Genomic DNA, 26413 nt, shown 5'->3' with positions numbered 1-26413 from the left:
GGCATCTTCTATGGAGTCTGGTGAAAGTGTGATTTTGCCTGGGACTGAAGTCTGTCTCTGAGAAACCAGCTCATACTGTGGAGGGAGTGGATTAAGACCGATAGAATGGCATACAAAATAAATCAGAGCTGTGTGTGTAGAGTGCAGGGCTGTCGTTTGGCATTCTGGGTCTGTGGTGCAGTTTGGTAGTACATAGTGTGTAGTAGGTAGTGTGTGATGTGCAGGGCTGACCTGTAGCTTGGCATTCTGGGTCTGCAGCGTGGTGTTGTTCTCCTGCAGTGAGGCGGTCTGTCTCTGGAGGGCCAGGATCTGAGCCTGCAGATTATTGCTCTGAGTCTCCAGCTGTTTCATCTGGCTGCGCAGCGCCTGCTTCTCTGCCTGCAGCGTGGCGTTCTGGAAAACACACAGACGAAAGATAAAAGATTTACAAAAACGAGAGATTTACAAACCATCCTAAGAGGGCATTTTGCATGGGTTGTCACATTTAGTATCTGAAGTAATGCACTATATTGTATTATCATTAAAGGTATAATTAGTAGGATTTGTCAGGTGTTATGCAAATGCAACATTCAAACTTTGCCCCTCCTCCCTGCTCCTTCCTCTCATCTCCCCCTGACCGTGGTTGCCAGGTCAGACCGTGGTTGCCAGGTCAGACAGATTTTCACATCTGCAAGTCAGCGAGAAATTAACCACATCCCGCACACTAATAACACCAAAGAGCTCAACTGATCCACAAACACAGATAGGCTTTTCTCCCGTAGCACAAAGCCAGCGCGAACTACAGTAGTCCACTTTAGTTAGAATGATCTTCACCAGGAAAAGCCATTCAAAGTAGACGACAATAAAGTTCACTTCAAGCTGACAAGAACTAACCGTATTAGTGGTGAACACCACCAGAATAGAGTTCTTCCCCTCCCATCCTCAGTGGGTCTATCAGGGGAAACCTCTTTATATCGGGAGAAAACACTTTATATCATCCAATAGCTTGAGGGAAATACACTGGAGGGAGGACACTTTATAGCTTTATCTTATCGGGAGTACACATTGGCACAACACCAGCTAGCCTAACAAGTTAACTTGGCTGGCTTGCAATCAGTGTTTATTTAGCTAGTAAGAACGGCTTACCTGTCTAACAGAACACAAGCCAAGTCCACGTCACTCCTCATCCCCATCCTCTGCTTCAGAGTTCGCCAGCGGGTGAACGCCAACCGCAGATTTACTCTGGTTTTTGAACATTATCTTAGCTCCTCTCTTCGATTCAGTTGGATTGCACTCTCCGCGTATATGGCAACTTGTGCATTGAGGGCTCAACCACCCGCGTTGTTGGTTGAGGGGTACCCCCACCCCACCTCCCCCCCCCAACTCCATACCCCACTTCCCCCTAACTCCTCCCCCCAACTCCACCCCCACAGCCCAAAGGTTGACGCCCAGAAACGTCCCGAAAAATTATCAACAACAAAATACAGCCAGATGGAGGGGCGTCTGCAGATAAACACACCATCACACATTCTAGTGAGGCCTAAGTGATCATTGAGAGGGATTATTTTGTATGACTCTATACTTTATTTTTTTTTAGGAAAATCCTACTAAGTATACATTTAAAGTGACTTGTAATAAAGGGTTTTAAATGATGGGAAACTCACATTTCTCTCCACCTCGATGAGGCGATCTTTGACCTTCAGCAACTCTCTCGTGGCCTCGTGACTCTCCTTCTCCCACTTGCTGGTATGGGAGTCCTCCCCTCCTCTAGGGGGTGAACTCTGCACCATCCTCTCCTCCTCCTCCCTCTGACGCAGAGCCTCGTAGTTCTTTTTCACCTGCAACACAAATCAACAGGTCAACAACATCTAATTCCCTGAATCCCATCTAGATCTGAGAGGAGTGGACACATACTCTCTAAATATTATCCAAACTTGCAATCTCATGAATAGTTAAAACAACGAAGAAGGGAGAATTCATGAATAAATAATGACAAAATGCCTCTAAGAAGTCTTCACCGTCTCTGGCATGCTATACAGTATAACTCAGACTCAGAATGGGTCCCCTGGGCTGTTTCTCTACACTGTGTTCTCTGGGGTGGTTTTACTGTTTGTATTTGATACATCACTGTTGGGTTACAGTTTAAAGGTATAATATGTAAAATGTGGATTAAAATAAACATTTTTTCAAAAATAATACATCCATAGGGCTTTGCGAAGGCTGCAGAGTAAAAGTATTGCTTTTCCATAAAAAATTATATTGTCTGAAATTACTACATATTACATTATGAAATTTTGACGGCCCGACAATGACACTCTGTTGATATCATACCAGCCAATAGTATTACAGCGTTGGTACTGCGCGCTGGGTTGCCAGGTAGCCTACTATTCTAGCTTCACCACTGTGAGATTAGCAGTAGCCAGCTAACATTATACTTCCATGAATTAGCAGCATTATAGATGTTGGTTAGCATCAAGTGTGTGTGCGACTATAAAACGGCAGCTTTTCCGTCCACTTCCGCTCACTCTTTTCAGCTAAACGTTTGGTAAAATTCATCATCCTGCTTCTCCGCCTGAGCCCCGGCGAACTGTACGATACGAATCTCAAAAGCTCAGTGACCGAAGAAGGAGCAAAAGTCGGATAAATATCGGGCCAGCCTTTGATCGTTGGACGGAGTTTATGGAGTTTCATGGGATAAAGTCGCATGGTGACATGGCTACTTTTCTACTAGACCGGTAAGCTAGCTAACTAGCCATCTTTCTTGGAATCTGCATAGCCAGACCTAACGTTATCTGCACACTACAGCATCTAACATAATTTATTACATGGCACTCTGAAATACTTGATTGTGATTACTGATTAGTGTAACAGTATGTTCCTCTCAGAGTGAAGATCTTATCACAGTATGACTGACACAGTGCATTCTCTGGCATTTTGGCAACCAATAAGTTGTGTTGTTGCAGTTCTTATCTTTAGACACAAGATGGGGGAAATAATCCACATATTACATATTATACCTTTAAGTTTCCCCCTAGATACTGAATAGTGTTACTTAGGGTTCCGGTTAGGATTTGAGTACTAATACTGACATTATACTCTTGAGCAAGGCACACCGGCTTGGGTACTGACCGTTTTGAGTTCCTGGCGTAGCTGCTGGTTGAGATTAGAGGACTCTTGCAATCTGGCCTCAAGTGCAGCGATCTTCTCCTCCTTGATCTCCAGGGAGGACTTCAGAGTAGACTCCAGCTTGGACTCTAGCAGTTTGTATCTAAACATATATTTATCACCGTTTAACACAACAGTATCAAGAATCGGCAGCATTAATCACCAAAAAGGCAGTTTTTCATTGACTATTAGGTGGTAGAGTATCTTTCAATCTACATTTAACTTCACTTTATAATTATAGAATCATGACTGGGGGTTTATCTTAATGTAATATTAAGTTTAGTCTGTGTGTGTGTGTGTGTGTGTCACCTGTCTGAGCTTTGCTCATCATGCAACAGTCCCTCCTTGTTCAGTCCTATCTTCTCCAGCTCGTGAGTCAGTTTCTCCAAATCATTGTTCATCTGCTGAGTCTTCAGTTTCTCACTCACCAATTCCTGTACACACACGCACACGCACACACGCGCACACACACACACACACACGATTATGACCTCTATTCCATTATAAATTAATCAATAATCCAGTTTTATGGTCATAATGGAAGAGTGGAGTTCCGGCCAAGTGAGTGAAGCAAAGTCACACCATAATGCTCCGTCTCCGTGGTCTTACCCCTTACATGGATCATAATGCTCCGTCTCACCCCTTACATGGATCATTCCTACCACGAGAATGCCTTGAAGCAGTTACCCTTTTATGTGTTGCACTTTGTCTTGATGCTTTTAATGTCTCATGTAAAGCACTTTGAATTGCCTGCTTGCTGAAATGTGCTATACAAATAACCTTGCCTTGCCTTACCCAAGGTGAACAAGAGGCTATATCAGACCTGCAAACTCTGGAGTAGTGAAAAAGGTGACGACATACAAAACTTACACCCTCTAGATTCACTGAAACTACCATGGTTAACATAAAAAAGGTGACTGTAGCCAAAAGGTGACACGTTTGCAGGTCTGCTATATGCATTGTTCCCTCAGAGGCCTAAGCTACTGTAGCATCATCACACGTCGCCCACCTCTCGGAGCGTGGACAGGGTCCTCTTGTCGATGGTGGCCAGTTTGACCAGCTCCTTGGTCTCCTTCTCCAGGTCCTTCACGCGGGTGCAGGAGTCTTTGAAGAAGATCATCTCCTTGCCCAGCGAGCGGTTCTCCTTCTCCACCTGGGAGAGGCGCTGGTTGCTGTCGTCCAGCTTGGAGTCCCTGATCTCGGCCTGCTGGCGCAGGCGCTTGTTCTCCTTCTCCAGCTGCTTCTTGTCCTTCTCCAGCTGGGAGCTCTCCTGCTCCAGCGTCTGGTTCTGATGGAGGGATGATCGAGGGATGGACGGAGAGAGGATTCATTTGATTGTTCTTAAATCCCACATTTCAGGTGTTGATTTTGTGGTTGAGTTATGGCCCTTATTCAGCTATTCGTTTCACAGCAACATTGAGACGGATAGCTACGATAGTAAATAAAATAAAACTGAATCAAACAGAATAGAACATGATATTGAAGTTGTGAAATGTGCCTGCTTTTTAAACATACTCTTTGTGTAAGTTAGCCTGGCAAAAAACATATTTTCTGCTGAGAAACTCTGCTAGTGCACTCTTGCTTTTCTTTAATTCTTGTTATTGAGTCAATTTCTGCAATAACTTCATTTATGGCTGTGCTTATTCTTCTAACGTTAACGTTACCGCTCATTGCTTCGGGAGCTGCCATTACTGTTCTACTACTAGTGTACTCCTGTATTTCGTTTCATCATCTACGGGAACCAATCAGGGACTGGGGGCAGAACAGCAGTTAAATGCAGTCTCCTGATCGGTGCCCTATTTTCTGGGAAAACTCAAATTGCTCTGGGCAGGCGAAAAGTCCAGACTCATAGAGAAAACATCAAAAAATGTTTGCGATGAGTCTGGTTTACCAGGCTGTGTGTAAGTTAACTGTACACTCGAAACAAGACGTTGATTACAGACAGGGTGCCTCATCTGTAGGTCTGCTGTGGAATCAGCCGCCTGGCGTACCTCCTGCTCCAGCTGCTCCAGGCGTTTGCTGGAGATCTTCAGCTCCTCCAGGCTGCGCTGCAGGCTCTGGTTCTCCGCCTCCACATCCTGGAGCTCCGCCTCCAGCTGTGAGATCTTCCTGCTGCTGTTCTCCAGAGCCTTCTGGAGACGCTGGTTCTCGGTGTCCAGACCCTGGTAGCTCACCTGAAAGGGGATGATGGTAATCGTCATTATCATCATCATCATCACCACCACTGTCATGAATTAACAGTCGCACCATCCCATCATCACCATCTTCATTGTCATGAATCATCACTAGGATCATCCCATCATCACCATCTTCATTGTCATGAATCATCACTAGGATCATCCCATCATCACCATCTTCATTGTCATGAATCATCACTAGGATCATCCCATCATCACAGTCATGAATCAACACTAGGACCATCCCATCATCACCATCATCGTCATGAATCATCACTAGGATAATCCCATCATCACTATTATCATTGTCATGAATCATCACAAGGATCATCCAATCATCGCCATCATCATTGTCATGAATCAACACAAGGATCATCCAATCATCACCATCATCATTGTCATGAATCATCACTAGGATCATCCCATCATCACAATCTTCATTGTCATGAATCATCACTAGGATCATCACCATCACCGTCGCAATCCCCATCCTCACCTCCAGCCTCTCGGACTTCTTGGAGGAAGCCTTGAGCAGCTCCAGGCTGCGTTTCAGATGGCTCCTCTCGCTCTCCAGCTCCCTGTTCTCCAGCTCCAGCTGGGCGGCCTTGGCCCCCGCCGACCTCAGGCCCTCCGCAGCCCGCCGCAGATCCAGGTTCTCCTCGTCCAGCTGGGCGTTCTCCTTCTCCAGGGCCTCCAGCTGGAAAGAGGTGTTCCTCAGGCCGTCCACCTTCTTCTTCAGCCGACGGCCTTCCGCCTCCAGCTCCGAGTTCTCCTTCTCCAGGGCGGCCACCTGAGAGAGAGAGAGAGAGAGAGAGAGAGAGAGAGAGAGAGAGAGAGAGAGAGAGGAGAACTCTGGTGGTCAGTATGTGATCACACACACTGGTGACCAATAGGCCCAAGTTATGACACACACTAGGTGTTCTATCTCCTGGTATTTGTATCCATATAGGACAATATAGAGTTGTTTATCATTTTGTAATTTTATTTAACCAGGTAAAGAAGCTTGAGATCAAAGAACTCTTTTTTCAAGCAACACCTGACCAAAATGGCCGCATAAAAATACGCTTAATATGCTTAAATGAATACGATTAAATCCCAGGCGCCAGGGCCGTAGACGGCAGAGGCCCACCTTCTCGCAGGTTATGCCCAGGCTGGCCACCCGTTTCTGCAGGCTCTCGTTCTCTCTCTCCAGCCTCTGGACCTGCACCTCCAGCTCCTCCGCCCTCTCCCCCCTGTCCTTGGACAGCTCCAGGTCCTTGCGCAGCTGCTTCCTCTCAAACTCCAGCTTGTTGAGCTTGGAGCTGGTCTCCCGGATGGACTCGTGGAGGACGCGGTTCTCCTTCTCCACGTCTTTGACCCGCGCCTCGGCGCCCACCTGGCACCGCTGGCGCAGCGACGAGATGGTCTGGTTGAGGTGCTCGTTCTCCTGCTCCAGACCCTTCATCTGGGGGAGGTCGACGTCGAGGGGGTGTGAGGGTGAGCGCGGGAACTGTGTGTGCGTGTGTGTGTGTGTGTGTGAGGGGGTGTCTGTAGTCTCTACTGGGTCTTTCTGAGCTCTATTGGGGTCACCCTAAATCAAATGTGGCCCAGTTTGCCGTTATGAAAGCAGTCTGTAAACTAAATAAAATGAAGTTCTCTGTGTGTGTGTCTGTGGGTCTGCCTGTCTGCTGTTCAAGTTCCATACCAGCACGGATTTCCTAACCCTAACTGGTGAAAGACTGCTCTCAATTGGGAAACTCAATCTGTCCATCATGGGCTGCCAGGGTCTGAACTCAAATTAACCCTAATGTCATTTAAGCCTTCCTGAAACAAGATTCAATCAAATTCTGCCAACGTCAATCTAATGGCTATTCTTGTGTATGAGTGATGTGTATGAATGAATGAATGAATGACTGTGTGTGTGTGTGTACCTGTCTCTCAGAGTTCTCCCTCAATGTGTCCAGTGTTTTCTCCAGCAGGGCTTTCTCCTTCATCAGGTCGGTGCTGAGGCTTTCTGCACTGCGAACACTCTCCCTGTCTGTGTTCAGCTCACTCTCCAGCTGCTGCAGCTACACACACGCACACACACACGCACACACACGCACACGCGCACACACACGCACGCACGCACACGCACATACGCACATACACACACACACACACGCACACACCCACACACACACACACACCCACGCACACACACAGAAATATATCAGGATATACATTCACTTACCATGACAACCCGAGCCTTTTTGTGTTAAACACACTGTAACTAAGAGCTAAACAATAACCCATACTGAGCCAGAGGAAACACATTGTCAGGATCAGCTCTTTCAAATATTGAGCCTGGTAGTTAAATGGTGGGTCAGCTCTCCACTAGCATTCTCATCTCCCCTGTAGCTCCTGCAGGCGAGGGCTGGGGCCTCGGGAGTAAAGAGAAGGATAATTAGCAGAAGGACACTAGAGGGAGGAGGAAGGGGGTCTGGATGATCACTAAATCGCTGGGCCTTTCTCAGCAGCTGTTTTATCCTTCTCTTGTCTCCCTCTGCTTGAAAGTGATACACACATACCCCCCACCATGGCACAAACATCAAAGACCTACACGCTGTGGCACAAACAACCTCCCCCCCCCCACACACACACACACACACACACACACACAAACAACAGACCCTATTTAGAAACACACATGAGCATGCATGAGCACACATCGCTGGGTAAATTCTTTAAAAGGCAGGCTGATTGGCAATCAAAGATCAACTCACAAGCACCTAATTCTGCCAAAGCAGCTTCCGAGAAAAAAGGGTTTAGACTGGCTGCTCGTCTGAAGAGAGACATTTTAACTGCGGCTATTGTTACGAGTGATCCAGCATGGATTCTCTTCTCAATGTGCTCTTTCAATGAACTTTTCAAACCCGGCGGTGGTTTTTAACACCTATCCTGCTCCCTTTGTGTCCGGGAGCCACATTTTCATGCTTTTTTATTGTCAGAACAGAGAGAGGCTTATCCAACCGAAAATAGCGGAGAGCGATAGCTTAGCGAAGGGCGTTTTAGGTGTCAAGACTGGTTTAAGAATAGGGAACGGGCTCCAGGATTGAGTGCGTTTCTTTCAGCTCCCCCCTTCTCTCTCTCTCTCTCTGAACTGAGAGGCCCGAGAGCAGGGTGTCAGAGTGAAATACTGCTATTGGTGGGTAAAAAAAGGGACTCTTTGGGAACCCTGGGTGGTGGGCAGATTTGGGGTGTGTTGAAGGGATCGCGTCACCAGTATGAGGATGAGTGTAGGCTTCAGGGTAGAGGTAGAACAGGACAAAGGTATAGATGCTACTGATAGAGGACCAGAGAAGGTGACAGGTGCAGGTGGACAGGTACAGTAGACGGGTACAGTAGACGGGTACAGTAGACGACGGACAGGTAAGTTCCGAGCCTAAAAAGCAAAGCGGGCGCGTGAGAAACAGGTGTGTAGGACATCTGCACCAACCCTTTGGATGAGCCTCTGGTTCTCCTGATTGGCTCTGAGCAGGCGCGAGGGCGTGTCCCCGTGGGCGTCGGCCGAGGCCCTCAGCTGCTCCACGGTGTTGAGGAGTGTCTGGTTCTCCTTCTCCAGCTTCAGCAGGCGGCTGGATGTCAGCTCGTTCACCTCGTGTCCGAGGGACTTCTGGGGGACTGGACGGACGCAGGAAGCACAAAATGGAGTCGTATAAGAATGTTAGAACGAAGTCAACTGTGTATTCACTCACAGCTTTATCTACTCCTGTAGGAGCTAAAACCGCAACACAATGAATTGACATGGTAAATCGTCATCAACTCAACCCAGGTTTTTGTTTGCAGGGCTTTAAACTAATAATAGCAGTGCTTTTGTTCAAAAGTAGATAAACAAACAGAGGTTTATCCAGATCCAAGCCCATCAAAGCCCATTAACGGTGCCCATACTGGTGACCCAGAGATTATCCAGCTCCTGCAGACTTTAGATATTAATTACAGGACTAAACCAAGTGTTAATAAGCCCTGGCCAAGCTGTCGCATGGGGAGGCCCAGGGCCTAGAGGCAGGGACAGAGGCCAGGAGCTTAGGGGGTAAGGAGATGGGCGGCCAGGAGCTAAGAGGCTAGGAGCTAGGTGACCAGGAGCTAGGTGGTTAAGGGATAGTGAATAGAGCCCCAGTGTTAGACACATTGCTTCCAGGCTACCCTCCACCAACTAGGCCCCAGGGTGTCACCCTACCCCTCCCACCGCACCCCTCCCCCCCCACACACACACACAGCTCCCTCACCCTCAGTGATGTCGGGGGTCTTGGAGAGCTGCTCCAGCTCCCAGCCCAGGTGGAGGGACTCGTCCATGCTCTGCTTCTGGGCCATCTCCAGAACCAGGTTCTCCTCCATCAGCTCCTCGATACGCTTCCTGTCCATGTCTCGCTCCTGATGGACACAAACACACACACACACACACACTTTAATGTCCACATAGAGAAAATTACATACAGGGACACAAATACTAAAGGTGCAGTCAGTATGCAATCCCAATTCACGGACCAGCGGCATAACTTTCTTTTTCACACATCTTTCAAGTTGCCAATGTATATTAATCTACACGTATTACTGTACATTAACGATGGTAATTACAACGGGTGTGGTTGCACAATATGAGAAGCTGACTTTCAAACACTGACTTGGAAATGATCCCCCTTTTCAAACATTCATATCAACATGAAGGCCCCCCGCCCCACCCTCTCTCCCTCTCCCTCCCTCTCTCCTTCCCTCCCTCCCTCTCCCTCACCATCTCCATGTCGTGGATCTTGGACTTGAGCTGCAGGCTCTCCTTCTCCAGCTCGTGGAGCTTGTCTGAGCGAGCCCTGGTTCCCTCCAGCTGGTCCTCCAGCATGGACTTGGTCTCCAGCAGAACCTGGTTGTCCTCCTTCAGCTCCTACAAGACAACCACCACGTTAACCTCTGCAGCCACAACACAACCACCGCGACCACAGTCAGCGGCTAACCGCCCTCCGCTCCGAAATACATATTAACCGGCGTGACCACGCCATGACCCGTTACAGTGACCATGACCGCAGTCAAGACCGCTCAAGTTCTAGAAACTTTATTAAGTGTGTGTGTGTGTGTGTGGCGTACCTCAACTCTGGCCCTGTAGAACTCGATGTCGTGGAGCCTCTCCTTGTATCGTCCCACCTCGCTCTCCAGCTTGTCCACGCGGACCGCCTTCTCCCTCAGAGCGTCCAGCTCGTCGCGGTACGCCCTCGCTGACCGCGCGTCCGACAGCAGCTGCTGGCTCTGGTGGGCGCACGCGAGACACACGCACCATGTTACGAACACACATATGTTTATGATAGATGTGTATTTCTCACACACAAACACACACAGACATCCACATAAAAATGTAAAGTCTGGGGGTAGGCCCATTTTCTGGCACAATGCGTGCACACCCACTGACACACTCAAGCACAAACACACCCTGAGGCTACGGTTAAGTCAGTGGGTTCATTAACCCAGAAATCTGCTGCCATGGAGGATTTCATATGACCTTACATGAAAAGGCGTCTGCTCCCAGGATCAGCTAGCCTTGTTTACAGAGAACTATAAATAAAATCTGATATTTTCCAACATCCTGTGGGGTTGCGCAACTACATATACAGTCGCTGGGCCAGTCATTAGTTACGTGTATTAGCTTAAAGGATAAGAATCCAAAATAAGGGGAGGGAGATGATTTGATGTGTTCGAAAGCGCCGAGGGCAGCCCAGGGGCCCCCTAGGTCTGTAAGGTGGTGAGTCTAGATTGGGCGCCATCAGGATGTGTGTGTGCCAGGGTATGCCAGTGTGGGGATGCCTGTGTGTGTGTGGCATGATAGTATAGCTGGAGAGCCCCGGTGTTTAGGTAAGGATTGATATGATTCTGGGTGACACGGTTCAAACACCCATCCCATCCGTCCACTGTTTGAGATGACGGAGGTGACATCCGTTTCTCCGTGCTGTGACCCAGTAAGGTGCTCAGTCATGTACCTCCTGTTGAATCCTCTTGAGTTCTGTTTCCATGTTCTCCTGCTCCTGTCGGCAGTCCAGCAGCTGCTCACTCTTCTCCTCTCTGACAGAGAGACAGATGGAGAGAGAGAGAGAGAGAGGGAGGGAGAAAGAGAGAGAGAGAGAGAGAGAAAGAGAGAGAGAGAGAGAGAGAGCACACGTCTGTGTAAGCACTCATTCCCATATGTACTCAGTTGATATCAGCCTTGTTTACAAATTCACTGCCTCACATCAACATTTGTTTCCAATTTTCCTGCATGAGCCGTATAGAACGAAGACCCAGGTGTGAACAACTTCCCCCCTCTTTGGTTAACATGAAACAAGATGTTAACCCTCTGGGCAGACGACCATGGCCTGCTCTGTCCTACCTTACTCGGCCCTGGAATACACCCGTTTACCCCCGTGTGTGTGTGTGTGTGTGTGTGTGTGTGTGTGTGTAAATGGTAAGCAAAATTATATATCAGGCAATCAAAGTTTACACAGTACATTGTCTTTCTGTTCTCATCAAAACACTAGTTTCTATTTTGCGAAGTGTATATTTGTCTTCTCAAGGGGCCACTGATCTTGTGGGAGAAAACAAGAGGCTTCCTGTGTTATTCCTGACCTGAACCATGACAAAACAAGTCTTTCCTCCTCAACCATGACAAAACAAGTCTTTCCTCAGCACGACTTGAACAGCTCAACTGAACCTAATACACACGACAGGACTAACGTCATTCTAACGACCCCATGACCGGCTCCTGGCACCATGCAAATCTCCCAACTGTCTAAACCGGCTATGGCTCCCCCCTCCTCTGCTCTCTTCGTTGCACACTACTTTGAATCCAGATAACATCTTATCTTGAGTAAGTGGCCCGTACCAGCCGACACACGCACACACACAAAGCCAGACAGATAGACAGGTAGACAGACAGACAGGTAGACGCACAGACAGACAGATAGTTGGATAAAAAGAGAGGTACAGGCCGGGGCTTGTGGTAGGAGTGACCAGGGCCCAGCCCTGCAGGTTCCCAGTGTGGAGCCAGACCGCTTCACGGTGCTTTGCAGAGCTGGAGGGACGTTCTCCTGCCTGCCAGCCCACACCACTGAACATCTGACGGTCAGATTCCAACGTCCCAATAGTCTAGAGTAGCTTCCTTATGGTGACGTCTCGATAGTCTAGAGTAGCTTCCTTATGGTGACGTCTCAATAGTCTAGAGTAGCTTCCTTATGGTGACGTCTCAATAGTCTAGAGTAGCTTCCTTATGGTGACGTCTCAATAGTCTAGAGTAGCTTCCTTATGGTGACATCTCAATAGTCTAGAGTAGCTTCCTTATGGTGACGTCTCAAGTCTAGAGTAGCTTCCTTATGGTGACATCTCAATAGTCTAGAGTAGCTTCGTTATGGTGACATCTCAATAGTCTAGAGTAGCTTCCTTATGCTGACGTCTCAATAGTCTAGAGTAGCTTCCTTATGGTGACGTCTCAATAGTCTAGAGTAGCTTCCTTATGGTGACGTATCAATAGTCTAGAGTAGCTTCCTTATGGTGACGTCTCAATAGTCTAGAGTAGCTTCGTAATGGTGACGTCCCAATAGTCTAGAGTAGCTTCCTTATGGTGACGTCCCAATAGTCTAGAGTAGCTTCCTCTTCTTCTCTCATTTTCCTGCGCCCCCTCCCACATCTTCCTATTTGACCTTATTTGAAAAGATGCGAGGAGGACAAATACCTACCAGTACATCAGCAGGACGCTGCCCAGGTGATCATATCTTGTTTTATAGATCAGTGCAGACAGAGGGAAGACATTTGTTCACAAAAACGGGAAGCCTCAATTCTCAAATGCATTAACTTGCCTTTTAATCAGAATGACTACAGGGGAAAATTTGCGTGACAAGACAACAAATTTGCCAGTCAAAGGTTTCCAGGAGTGATGATTTTACAGTCCAACTGTTTACTGCTAGTGGGATACACCCCATTAATGATCCCTTCGTCAATGTAACAATCGTATGTAACTCTCATCACTGAACAATTTCTAGAGTCGGGGTTGACCCTTCACACACAGATCACTCTTCTCCATCACAGGAGGATGTGGTCACTCAATCAACCTTCAGACCCAAACCCTTTGCTGTGTTTGCTATGTTTGGTCATTGTTAGTATTCAACCTTTCAACCATCCTGGAGCGTCTCGTCTACCATTGCTAGTACCATCACAAAAATGCTGATACGTGTGATATCAATCACAGAGCAAGCTAAACGTTTCTCTCTCTTCTGACACGTCTGTTTAAAATCATATACAGGCTGGAGCTTCCAGCATCAAATACCTCTCATCCATATTCTGCAGCTGTAGCTGCTACAGTACACATGCTTTTGGTAAGTACTGGGGAAACGCACACACAGGCACAAACCTCTGGTGTTTGGAGCATTCTAATCACACAGCATGATGGCTCCTGTCAACAGACATTCAGCCACACCTCAACGGCAAACACACTTTCATCACTTTGCATAGAGATGTGTTTTTGTGTATGCTTGTGTGTATGTGTTTATGCCTGCCTGTGTGTGTGTGTGTGTGTGTGTGTGTGTGTGTGTGTGCAGGCCAGGATAAAGATAGGAGTTGACAGCCAGAACCAAAGCTGCTCATCAGTACTGATCCTGTGTGGGTGTCTGTGACGGCGCTGAAGTTTTTTTTAATTTTTAATTTAACCTTTATTTTACAACGGTTAGTTCTGGTTCTTGATTCTGATTGGCTGGAAGCCATGTTAAAATACTTTGTAACACACACCTAGGATCATTCCATTTTCAATATTAAAGCGCCTCCCATTTGATCCAATGCATTGTAGGCCTATCATTGTGTTTTTTCAAAACAACTGAACATTCCATCCAATGCATCTGTTGCTTGGCAACCCTTTTGTTAGAGGAACTATTTTGCTCGGCAGAATTGAGGGAATGATGCTTCGTTTTGAATAAATGTTAATATTTTATATTGCTGTGTGTTTATTTTACACTAAATCACGAGAGATTTTACATTACAATCACCAGCACAGACATACAGCAGCAGCAAATCATCAGCAAACATGCAAGACAGTTAAAAAGACAGTTAAAGACAGCATACATGGAAGCATCACAATACCTATGGAACATACAGTACAGCATATAATACAACTAAGCATAACTCTTCTATCATACAACAGCAGCAAACACATCAGCAAACACGCAGGATAGTTAAAAAAAACAGTTAAAGACATAACACAGAACAGGAGTACAAGTGGAATGAATGGCAAAACAAACTGAGGGAGGATGTTATATGCTGGAAAAGCATTTACACCAATCAGCGAGAGTGAGTGAGATGGCGTTTTTGAAGGTGGGATGAATTTGTCCAGTTTTAGAGTCTTTTGCAGAGCATTCCAGTCAGAAGCAGCAGCAGTCTGGAATGATTCAAGACCCAGAGAAGATTTGGAGTTGGGTATTTTCAGTTGGATGTAGAGAGAGGACCGGGTGTTGTGTGTGACAGGGAGAGGATGCAGCAGGCGAGACAGGTAGGGGGGCGACCGGTGAAGAAGGGTCTTATAGATGAGGGTGAGCCAGTGAATGTTGCGTCGGGTGTGTAGTGAGGGCCAGTTTAACATGGAGTAAAGAGTGCAGTGGTGCATGCTGAAGGGGCCGTTTGTGGCAAAGCGGATAGCAGAGTGGTAAAGAGTGTCGAGTTTGGAGAGTGTGCCCTTACATGCAGACCTGTATATTGTGTCACCAAAGTCAAGTGTGGGAGGATGGTCATATTGATGAGTTTGGCAGAAGAGGTGAAGGAGGAACCATTTTTGTAGAGGAACCCTAGTTTGGCCTTGACCTTAGACTGTAGCTTTGAGATGTGGTGTGAAAAAGATAGAGTGGAGTCTAACCAGAGTGGAGTCTAAGCAGATGCCCAGGTATTTATAGGTGGTGACGTGATCCAGGATGGCTCCCTCAGAGGTAGTGATGTTTAACGGTGAAGGGGATGGAGCACCCTTCCGGTGGAACCACATGGCCTTTGTCTTAGATGTATTTAGTGACAGTTTGAGTTGGGTAAAGGCATGTTGTACCTGGAGGAAGCCATCCTGGAGAGTGGATTGAACAGTGGTGGGCGAAGGGCCTGTGGCATAAAGAATTGTGTCGTCGGCATAAAGATGAATGAGTGAGTTGCCTGCAGCCAGTGGTATGTTATTGATGTAGATGGAAAACAGGGTAGGACCAAGTATGGAACCTTGAGGGACACCCTTGGTGACTGGGAGGGGTGTGAGACAGAGTTATCAAACCTTACGTGTTGCACCCGATGGGAAAGATAGTGAGAAAACCATGCCGGTGAGTAATTTGTGACCCCAATACTGATCAGCCTGCTGATAAGAATGGTGTGGTCAACAGTGTCAAAAGCTTTGGCAAGGTCAATGAATATTGTAGCACAGTGTTGTTTGGCATCTAAAGCAGATGTAATGTCATTTAGAACATTTAGGGTAGCTGTAGTGCACCCATACCGAGCGCAAAAAACAGACTGCACCCCGGATAAGATGCCATACACGTCCAGATAGTCTGTAAGCTGTTTGTTCACAAGTTTCTCAAATACCTTGGACACGCAGGGCAAGATGGAAATAGGCCTGTAATTATTAGGGTCAGATTGCTCACCGCCCTTAATCGAGGGAAGCACAATTGCTTCCTTCCAGTCTGCAGGTATTTCAGCCGTATGGAGGGAGAGGTTGAAAAGCTCTGCCAAAGGAGCTGCAATGATGGGGGCCGCAGTTTTAACAAAAAATGCAGCAATCTCATCGGGCCCAGCAGATTTTTTGGGGTCTAGCGCTGACAGTTCCCTAAGAACCTCCCCCTCTGAAACAGGATGGAGGGAGAAACTAGGGGGGGGGGCATGGGGGTTGGGGGGGGCAAACTGAAGGACTATGGGTAACTGAAGGTAATACAGAAGGACCTGGGGACAGACTGTTCTCTGATGTACATGCAGAATTTAGCGACTCAAAGACAAAGCCAGATTTTATGAAGTGACCGTTAAAGATATCAGTCATGGCGTTCTTATCTGTGATGAGATTGTTCGCTCTGAGCGATGGGGGGGAGGGATGACGGCTTGTTCTCAAGTTTTTTCACTGTTTTCCAAAAGGAGTTGGGATCTGAGCTGCGGGCTGGCTTAGCTAGCCAAGGACTGGGGCAGGGGGCGAAGCTGACTAGTGGGCTAGTTAGCCTGGGGCAGAGGGGAGAGGCTGGCTAGCGGGTTAGCTAGCCAAGGACTGGGGCAGGGGGCGAAGCTGACTAGCGGGCTAGCTAGCCAGGGGCGGGGGAGAGGCAGGCTAGCCGGACTAGCGGGAGAATTAGCCTGGGGCTGAGGGGAGAGGCTGGCTAGCGGGTTAGCTAGTCAGGGAAGGGGCTGGGCATGGCGAGAGAGCAGCGCTGCTAAGGGGATAGCAGGTAGAGGAAGCAGATGGATCAGAGACCAGTAGCATGGAGGAGCGGAGCGGCAGCAGTCGCAGAGCAGGCGAAGGAAAGGTGGTACAAACCCTGCTACAGAGCCACAAACCAGCTACAGAGCTACAAACTCTGAGCCACACGGCAGCGTAGCAGCTCTGAGTCACATTAAAATCACCCTATGTGGTGCCAGGCTACACACTCTCTGCCACACACACACACACACACACACACACACACACACACACACACACACACACACACACACTCATATTAAAATCACCCTATGTGGTGCCAGGCTACACACTGTCTGCCCCACACACACAAACACACACATACTCACACTCACATTTTGCTGCATAATGGCCACCTACAGGATAGTATTTATAATAGGGTGTGGTAGGTAGCCAAGTGGTGTCTAATGGACATAGAACACGTAGACCACTAAGCTATACTTAGTCTGCTGTGGATGTCGTAGTATGTCCGTAGAATGTTCTCTCTCCTATGATGCTTTTAGCCTCTCTCACTCTGAAATGTAATTTAATGTAATGTATTGCTTTATAAATGTTCTTAGCCGGTAGACAAACATACTCCTGGAGCTTGCTCGATCGCCTTGTTGAGAGGGGTCAGGGAAGAATTTTTACAGCTCACTTATCTGGCCCCCGGGTGATAACTGTTTTTTTGCTTCCCTCTGGAATATGTAGAGGTGGGTCGTTTGCCCACCTCTCTGTAAAGCGCATTGTGTTGCCTCTGGGTATGAAATGCGCTATACAAATAAAGCTTTGATTGATTGATTGATAGTCCAAACAGAGCAACCTATACACTGAAAGCACAGTTCCATTCATCCGAATATATCACCAGTCCTGATAAAATAGATCGCACTCACCCACAGTCTGGCAAGCCTCAATAGTCCATATTAGTCCACAGAGAGGGGGTAACGTTAGCAAGTAGCCAACTGTGGCTAGCTAGCTAATGTCAGGTGGCTTGACAGGAGAGAGAGAGAGGAGAGAGAGAATCCGCCCAACCCGGCGCAAGCTAGCCAGCTAGGGGACTGGCTAGCCAGGGGGTAAGGGGAGCGAGAGACAGCAAGGACAGATGAGAGCGCTGCCAGGGAGATAGCAGGCAGGCTGGACCCTATGTGGTGCCAGGCTACACAATGTCTGCCACACACACACACACACACACACACATTTTGCTGCATAATGGACACACACACACACACACATTTTGCTGCATAATGGACACACACACACACACACACACACACATTTTGCTGCATAATGGACACACACACACACACAAAAACACACACATTTTGCTGCATAATGGACAGCTACAGGATAGTATTTATAATAGGGTGTGGTAGTTAGCCCAGTGGTGTCTAATGGACATAGAACACGTAGCCCAGTGATTAAGAGCATCTGACCGGTTCAAGACCGAGCCAGGCCACTTGACGAGTGATTCCCCATCAATCATTGCCTACCATTGTGCTCTTGAGCAAGGCACTTTTAACTAGCTCATAATTGTAAGATGATATGGATGACTGTAAATAATAACTACCATGACCAAGATATAAGTAATAAATACTATAATTAATATTGAAGGAAGTGACAGTCATATAAATCCATCTCAAACTTCCACAGCAAACCAGGTAATGTTATCTATCATGAGAAGGGAACAGCACCATTAAGACAGAGCATAAAGGCCCATGTCCCTAAAGCCCCCCGCAGACCGCATCCGCCACCGCCACGACACGACACAAAACGACGTTCCAAATAAATAGCTCCCATTGTTTCCTATGGAAGCCCGCACACCGGCGGCGTGCCGACAGCTGCCGACAATGTCGCCCCGGGTTGATTTCGACTCGGCTCTATTTTTTGGAATGCGGCTGCCGACATGTGGCAATCCAACTTGGATTAATGCATGTGATTTCCTGCAATGCCTGTCTATTAAATATATGTAAAAGTAAGCTAATCATTAAAAGTTAAACATTTTTATTCCCATCTCTTCCATGTCCTTGTTGTGTCGTTTAGGCCTATTGTTTTGCTAAAATGTAGGCTAGCCTACATCTATTTTATTAACGGTTATTTTAGTCTACCCAGCTGTATTACAATAGAGGAGAAAATAATTGCCGAGGTGCAGAAATATCCAATGCTATGACCCCATGTCCAAACATTACAAAAGACAACATAAGAGACCGGTGCTGGCGAGAGATTGGTGAAATCGTGGGATTATCAGGTAAAGTAGGCCTACTCACTATGCTGGGCAGTCTTGAGTCTTGACCATGATAACTTGATAGAGTAAAATTAGCTAGTGTTAGCTAGTTGAACTGGTGATAACTGGTGACAAGTTTGAAAAGTATCTTTAGCCACGATCATCTTCGCCTACATTCATCGTATGGAGATAGTGCTTGTAGAAACAGCACCAGTCACCAGGTCTGCGTTCAGCCCCGACAAAATGTAGCTAACGTTAGCAAAACGTTTATTGAAACAGATCAGGTGGTGGATTGAATCACTCTGCTGATTGGGTTAAAGTGGGAACCGTAACAAAACGGTGCACACAGGTTTATAGATTAAATATGGCCCAGGTGCAGGCTGTGTCTATATGGTAGGCTATACCAGACTGCCCTCTAGTGGTGCCTACTGTACAGAATAAAATAACGTTATAACTATTATAATATTTGCTATGTGTAAAATAAGTATGAGTAGCCTACAGGTACATTGGAATTCTTGTAATCGCTTGTCCTTACAGTGTCAGTACCAACCAGTTCCTCAGTCCAGTCCTAGGTACTCCACTAGACGTAAAGGTTCCCAAACGGACAATTTACATTACTATCTGTAATCTATCAGTATGATCCTCATCTACTTACCCCATCCCTTCCCTACTTATCCCATCCCATGACTGTTTGTGTCCATGACATAGTCAGTGCAATTAAATAACATGGGTGTGTTATGTTCATAGCTATAATAAATAATCCTGGGGTTGAACTATGACCAAAAAACTAAACTGCTAAATCAATATTCCTTCCATAGTAGCATAACTGTAGTCATGTTCATTTTGAATAAAAAATGGCATGAGTGCATGGATTTATATAATTAATTTATTGTTTAATAATACTACTACTGCTGGTTGTGTTGGTGGTGGTGTGTGTGTGTGTGTGTGTGTGTGTGTGAGAGAGAGAGTGTGTGTGTGTGTGTGTGTGTGTGTGTGTGTGTGTGTCTGTAGTGGTGAGGGAGGGGTGAGGGGGGATTGGTTTGGTCACACCCTTCCATCCCCCAGTACAGACTGCCCTCTGGGGAGCTGAAGAAAGCAGTCAGCTTGTCACAGAGGTGCCAGGTGGTATAGGCTGGTGAGGACTGCATTACATTTACATTACATTACAATCATTTAGCAGACACTTTTATCCAAAGCGACTAACAATAATTGCATTTAACGTAGGAAAAGCCAATGTACTACTACTTGCCAGAACTCACAAGTGCATCTTCTCTCTAAAACAAGTGACTAAGAGCATAATCTAGTGCTGAAGGCAAAGTTCAAGAATAGCAATCTAAAGTACAGTGCAATACAATACAATACAATAACATACAATAAGTGCTTAGGAGGGAAGATTGTTGTAGTACTTCTTGAAGAGATGAGTTTTGAGCCTGCGACGAAAGATGGGCAGCGACTCTTCTGTCCTGACATCAGTGGGCAGTTCATTCCACCACTGCGGGGCCAGGACAGAGAAGAGCCATGACCGTGTCGATCGACCGCAGGGGCCTCGGAGTGACGGGGCAACCAGTCGCCCTGAGGTAGCAGAGCGTAGCGGTCGGGAGGGGGTGTAGGGTTTGATCATGGCCTGGAGGTAGGAGGGGGCTGTTCCTTTCATTGCCCTGTAGGTTAGCGCCAGAGTTTTAAACTGGATGCGAGCCGCTACAGGGAGCCAGTGTAGGGAATGGAGGAGGGAAGTTGTGTGGGAGAACTTGGGGTGGTTGAACACCAGGCGAGCAGCAGCTTTCTGGACAAGTTCCAGAGGTTTAATGGCTGACGCCGGGGCCTCAGTGAGGAGGGAGTTGCAGTAGTCAAGGTGGGAGATGACCAGGGCCTGGATGAGTACCTGCACCGTTTCATCAGTGAGGAAAGGGCGAATCCTCCTGATGTTGTAGAGCATGAATCTGCAGGAGCGTGTGACATGTGCGGAAGACGACAGTTGGTTATCTAGGGTCACACCCAGATTCCTCGCAGTCCGAGTCGGGGTCACCACTGTGTCTTCAATGGTGATGGCCAGGTCCCGGTGCGGGCAGCCCTTCCCCGGGAGGAACAGCATCTCAGTCTTGTCCAGATTGAGCTTGAGGTGATGTGTCGTCATCCACTCAGAGATGTCAGCCAAACACCCAGCTATGCGTGTCTCCACTGCCTGGTGGTATAGGCTGGTGAGGAGGACTGCCAGGTGGTATAGGCTGGTGAGGAGGACTGCCAGGTGGTATAGGCTGGTGAGGAGGACTGCCTGATGGTATAGGCTGGTGAGGAGAGCCAGATAGTATTAATAGGTTTCAAATGTAGTCCTAGACCTGCCATGTTGGGGACCCAACACAGGTGTTTCAAATGAATTAATTAGTTCTACTGCATAGGATTCTATGCAGTAGAGCCAATCAGATAAATTGAAACACCTGTGTTGGTCCCCAATATGGCAGGTCTAGGACTACATTTGAAACCCATGAATAGACTGGTGAGGAGGACTGCCAGGTGGTATAGGCTGGTGAGGAGGACTGCCAGGTGGTATAGACTGGTGAGGGGGACTGCCAGGTGGTATAGACTGGTGAGGAGGACTGCCAGTTGGTGTAGGCTGGAGAGGAGGGCTTGGTTTGCCTACACCCATCCTGCCAGGCCAAACTGCCCTATGGGGAGCTGAAGTATGCAGCCAGCTTGTCACGGAGAGGCATCCCTGGGTCCTCTGTTACACAAGTATCTGTTTTGCTCAAGGAAAAGGGACAAAACAATATCAATAGTAAATATTTAGCTTGTGTGGGAGAAAGGTTGTATGTGTCTTAATAAAATCAAGAATAATATTACCTGCATATAGGCTACACTGCTAAAATGTTGTAGGTATATTTGTGGCATGTTCATTATACTTGGATATCTTATACATAGCCTAATTTGCCTACTAACATTTGTTAACTATGTTCTTACTGTTGCCAACTTGAAAACAAACACAGCAACTGCGGTTGGTGCATATTACTAATGTCTACACCAGATGTTCTTGTTAGCTACAATGTTTTTCTTACTTGAAAACAGACACTCAAACACTGCGGTTGATGCATAGCCAAACGTTAGGCTACATATTAGCCTACTAACGTCTGTTAACTATGTAGCACTAGCTACGTTATGAGTGCCAGATACAATGTTTTGCCATAAAATGTTGCCTGCTTGAAAACACACTCAAACACTGCGGTTGGTGCATAACACAACATACCTGTACTAACGTCTGTTAACTACGTTATGTTACATAACATACATACATAAGGTCCGTTAACTATGTTATCTAGTCTAACGTTAGCACAACATTGCGAGTGCCAGATAGGCTAGCTACAATGTTTTGCCACAATGTTGCCTACTGAAACAGACACAAAAACGGTTATGTGACTGATACAGCATCAAAGTAATTGTTTCTAAAAGATACAAAATCACTTAGTGATTTTACAATCACAATAGCTTAGCTACTATCACCATTATTTTATTGAAGAAATTATAAGATTAACTTACCCATTGCGAGGTTGTTGGACATTTGTCATTGTCTGATCAACTGGGATTTTTTTTAATTTTTTTAAGTGCACTAGAATGCGTCGAATGTCGCAGCCTGTGTGCGGGGCTAGCTGGACGCGCCGTCGTGCGCCGTCGTACGACATCGTGGCGGATGCGGTCTGCGGGGGGCTTTAAGCCCCCCGCAGACCGCATCCGCCACGATGTCGTACGACGGCGCACGACGGCGCACGACGGCGTGTCCGGCTAGCCCCGCACACAGGCTGCGACATTCGACGCATTCTAGTGCACTTTAAAAATAAAAATAAATCCCAGTTGATCAGACAATGACAAATGTCCAACAACCTCGCAATGGGTAAGTTAATCTTATAATTTCTTCAATAAAATAATGGTGATAGTAGCTAAGCTATTGTGATTGTAAAATCACTAAGTGATTTTGTATCTTTTAGAAACAATTACTTTGATGCTGTATCAGTCACATAACCGTTTTTGTGTCCGTTTCAGTAGGCAACATTGTGGCAAAACATTGTAGCTAGCCTATCTGGCACTCACAATATTGTGCTAACGTTAGCCTAGATAACATAGTTAACGGACCTTATGTATGTATGTTATGTAACATAACGTAGTTAACAGACGTTAGTACAGGTATGTTGTGCTATGCACCACGTTTTTCTAGCAGGCAACATTTTATGGCAAAACATTGTATCTGGCACTCATAACGTAGCTAGTGCTACATAGTTAACAGACGTTAGTAGGCTAATATGTAGCCTAACGTTTGGCTATGCATCAACCGCAGTGTTTGAGTGTCTGTTTTCAAGTAGGAAAAACATTGTAGCTAACAAGAACATCTGGTGTAGACATTAGTAATATGCACCAACCGCAGTTGGTGTGTTTGTTTTCAAGTTGGCAACAGTAAGAACATAGTTAACAAATGTTAGTAGGCAAATTAGGCTATGTATAAGATATCCAAGTATAATGAGCATGCCACATAATGCCATATACCTACAACATTTTAGCAGTGTAGCCTATATGCAGGTAATATTATTCTTGATTTTATTAAGACACATACAACCTTTCTCCCACACAAGCTAGATATTTACTATTGATATTGTTTTGTCCCTTTTCCTTGAGCAAAACAGATACTTGTGTAACAGAGGACCCAGGGATGCCTACATTCTCCGTGACAAGCTGGCTGCATACTTCGGCTCCCCATAGGGCAGTTTGGCCTGGCAGGATGGGTGTAGGCAAACCAAGCCCTCCTCTCCAGCCTACACCAACTGGCAGTCCTCCTCACCAGTCTATTCATGGGTTTCAAATGTAGTCCTAGACCTGCCATATTGGGGACCAACACAGGTGTTTCAATTTATCTGATTGGCTCTACTGCATAGAATCCTATGCAGTAGAACTAATTAATTCATTTGAAACACCTGTGTTGGGTCCCAACATGGCAGGTCTAGGACTACATTTGAAACCCATTAATACTATCTGGCTCTCCTCACCAGCCTATACCATCAGGCAGTCCCCCTCACCAGCCTATACCACCTGGCAGTCCTCCTCACCAGCCTATACCACCAGGCAGTGGAGACACGCATAGCTGGGTGTTTGGCTGACATCTCTGAGTGGATGACGACACATCACCTCAAGCTCAATTCAAGATTCATGCTCTACAACATCAGGAGGATTCGCCCTTTCCTCACTGATGAAACGGTGCAGGTACTCATCCAGGCCCTGGTCATCTCCCGCTTTGACTACTGCAACTCCCTCCTCGCTGTGGCCCCGGCGTCAGCCATTAAACCTCCGGAACTTGTCCAGAAAGCTGCTGCTCGCCTGGTGTTCAACCACCCCAAGTTCTCCCACACAACTTCCCTCCTCCGTTCCCTACACTGGCTCCCTGTAGCGGCTCGCATCCAGTTTAAAACTCTGGCGCTAACCTACAGGGCAATGAAAGGAACAGCCCCCTCCTACCTCCAGGCCATGGTCAAACCCTACACCCCCTCCCGACCGCTACGCTCTGCTACCTCGGGGCGACTGGTTGCCCCGTCACTCCGAGGCCCCTGCGGTCGATCGACACGGTCATGGCTCTTCTCTGTCCTGGCCCCGCAGTGGTGGAATGAACTGCCCACTGATCTCAGGACAGCAGAGTCGCTGCCCATCTTTCGTCGCAGGCTCAAAACTCATCTCTTCAAGAAGTACTACAACAATCTTCCCTCCTAAGCACTTATTGTATTTTATTGTATTGTATTGTATTGCACTGTACTTTAGATTGCTATTCTTGAACTTTGCCTTCAGCACTAGATCATGCTCTTAGTCACTTGTTTTAGAGAGAAGATGCACTTGTGAGTTCTGGCAAATAGTAGTACATTGGCTTTTCCTACGTTAAATGCAATTATTGTTAGTCGCTTTGGATAAAAGTGTCTGCTAAATGATTGTAATGTAATGTAAATGTAATGCAGTCCTCACCAGCCTATACCACCTGGCACCTCTGTGACAAGCTGACTGCTTTCTTCAGCTCCCCAGAGGGCAGTCTGTACTGGGGGATGGAAGGGTGTAACCAAACCAATCCCCCCTCACCCCTCCCTCACCACTACAGACAGACACACACACACACACACACACACACACACACTCTCTCTCTCTCTCTCTCTCTCACACACACACACACACCACCACCACCACCAGCAGTAGTAGTATTACTAAACAATAAATTCATTATATAAATCCATGCACTCATGCCATTTTTTATTCAAAATGAACATGACTACAGTTATGTTACTATGGAAGGAATATTGATTTAGCAGTTTAGTTTTTTGGTCATAGTTCAACCCCAGGATTATTTATTATAGCTATGTACATAACACACCCATGTTATTTAATTGCACTGACTATGTCATGGACACAAACAGTCATGGGATGGGATAAGTAGGGAAGGGATGGGATAAGTAGATGAGGATGATACTGATAGATTACAGATAGTAATGTTAATTGTCCGTTTGGGAACCTTTACGTCTAGTGGAGTACCTAGGACTGGACTGAGGAACTGGTTTGTACTGACACTGTAAGGACAAGCGATAACAAGAATTCCAATGTACCTGTAGGCTACTCATACTTATTTTACACATAGAAAATATTATAGTAGTTATAACGTTATTTTATTCTGTACAGTAGGCACCACTAGAGGGCAGTCTGGTATAGCCTACCATATAGACACAGCCTGCACCTGGGCCATATTTAATCTATAAACCTGTGTGCACCGTTTTGTTACGGTTCCCACTTTAACCCAATCAGCAGTGATTCAATCCACCACCTGATCTGTTTCAATAAACGTTTTGCTAACGTTAGCTACATATTGTCGGGGCTGAACGCAGACCTGGTGACTGGTGCTGTTTCTACTAGCACTATCTCCATACGATGAATGTAGGCGAAGATGATCGTGGCTAAAGATACTTTTCAAACTTGTCACCAGTTATCACCAGTCCAACTAGCTAACACTAGCTAATTTTACTCTATCAAGTTATCATGGTCAAGACTCAAAACTGCCCAGCATAGTGAGTACTTTACCTGATAATCCCACGATTTCACCAATCTCTCGCCAGCACCGGTCTCTTATGTTGTCTTTTGTAATGTTTGGACATGGGGTCATAGCATTGGATATTTCTGCACCTCGGCAATTATTTTCTCCTCTATTGTAATACAGCTGGGTAGACTAAAATAACCGTTAATAAAATAGATGTAGGCTAGCCTACATTTTAGCAAAACAATAGGCCTAAACGACACAACAAGGACATGGAAGAGATGGGAATAAAAATGTTTAACTTTTAATGATTAGCTTACTTTTACATATATTTAATAGACAGGCATTGCAGGAAATCACATGCATTAATCCAAGTTGGATTGCCGTGTCGGCAGCCGCATTCCAAAAAATAGAGCCGAGTCGAAATCAACCCG

General features: G+C 46.6%; 1 protein-coding gene across 1 annotated transcript in view; it reads right to left on the bottom strand.

Annotated features, from left to right (window-relative positions):
- ccdc88ab (coiled-coil domain containing 88Ab) overlaps window positions 1-26413 on the bottom strand; it is a gene marked incomplete at both ends in the record, with an annotated part of 76009 nt that overhangs the window by 13839 nt on the left and 35757 nt on the right. The window contains 14 exons of the mRNA XM_084461562.1: window positions 232-393; window positions 1644-1817; window positions 3109-3247; window positions 3454-3578; window positions 4154-4432; window positions 5136-5318; window positions 5818-6111; window positions 6451-6765; window positions 7232-7369; window positions 8779-8963; window positions 9569-9713; window positions 10072-10218; window positions 10419-10577; window positions 11303-11384. Coding sequence (XP_084317688.1) covers window positions 232-393; window positions 1644-1817; window positions 3109-3247; window positions 3454-3578; window positions 4154-4432; window positions 5136-5318; window positions 5818-6111; window positions 6451-6765; window positions 7232-7369; window positions 8779-8963; window positions 9569-9713; window positions 10072-10218; window positions 10419-10577; window positions 11303-11384 — 2527 coding nt within the window. The remainder of the gene's footprint in view (window positions 1-231; window positions 394-1643; window positions 1818-3108; window positions 3248-3453; window positions 3579-4153; window positions 4433-5135; window positions 5319-5817; window positions 6112-6450; window positions 6766-7231; window positions 7370-8778; window positions 8964-9568; window positions 9714-10071; window positions 10219-10418; window positions 10578-11302; window positions 11385-26413) is intronic.

This window comes from Borostomias antarcticus, assembly GCF_949987555.1.
Source record: "Borostomias antarcticus genome assembly, chromosome: 2".
Lineage (NCBI taxonomy): Eukaryota > Metazoa > Chordata > Actinopteri > Stomiiformes > Stomiidae > Borostomias > Borostomias antarcticus.
This window is presented reverse-complemented; position numbering and strand designations above follow the sequence as displayed.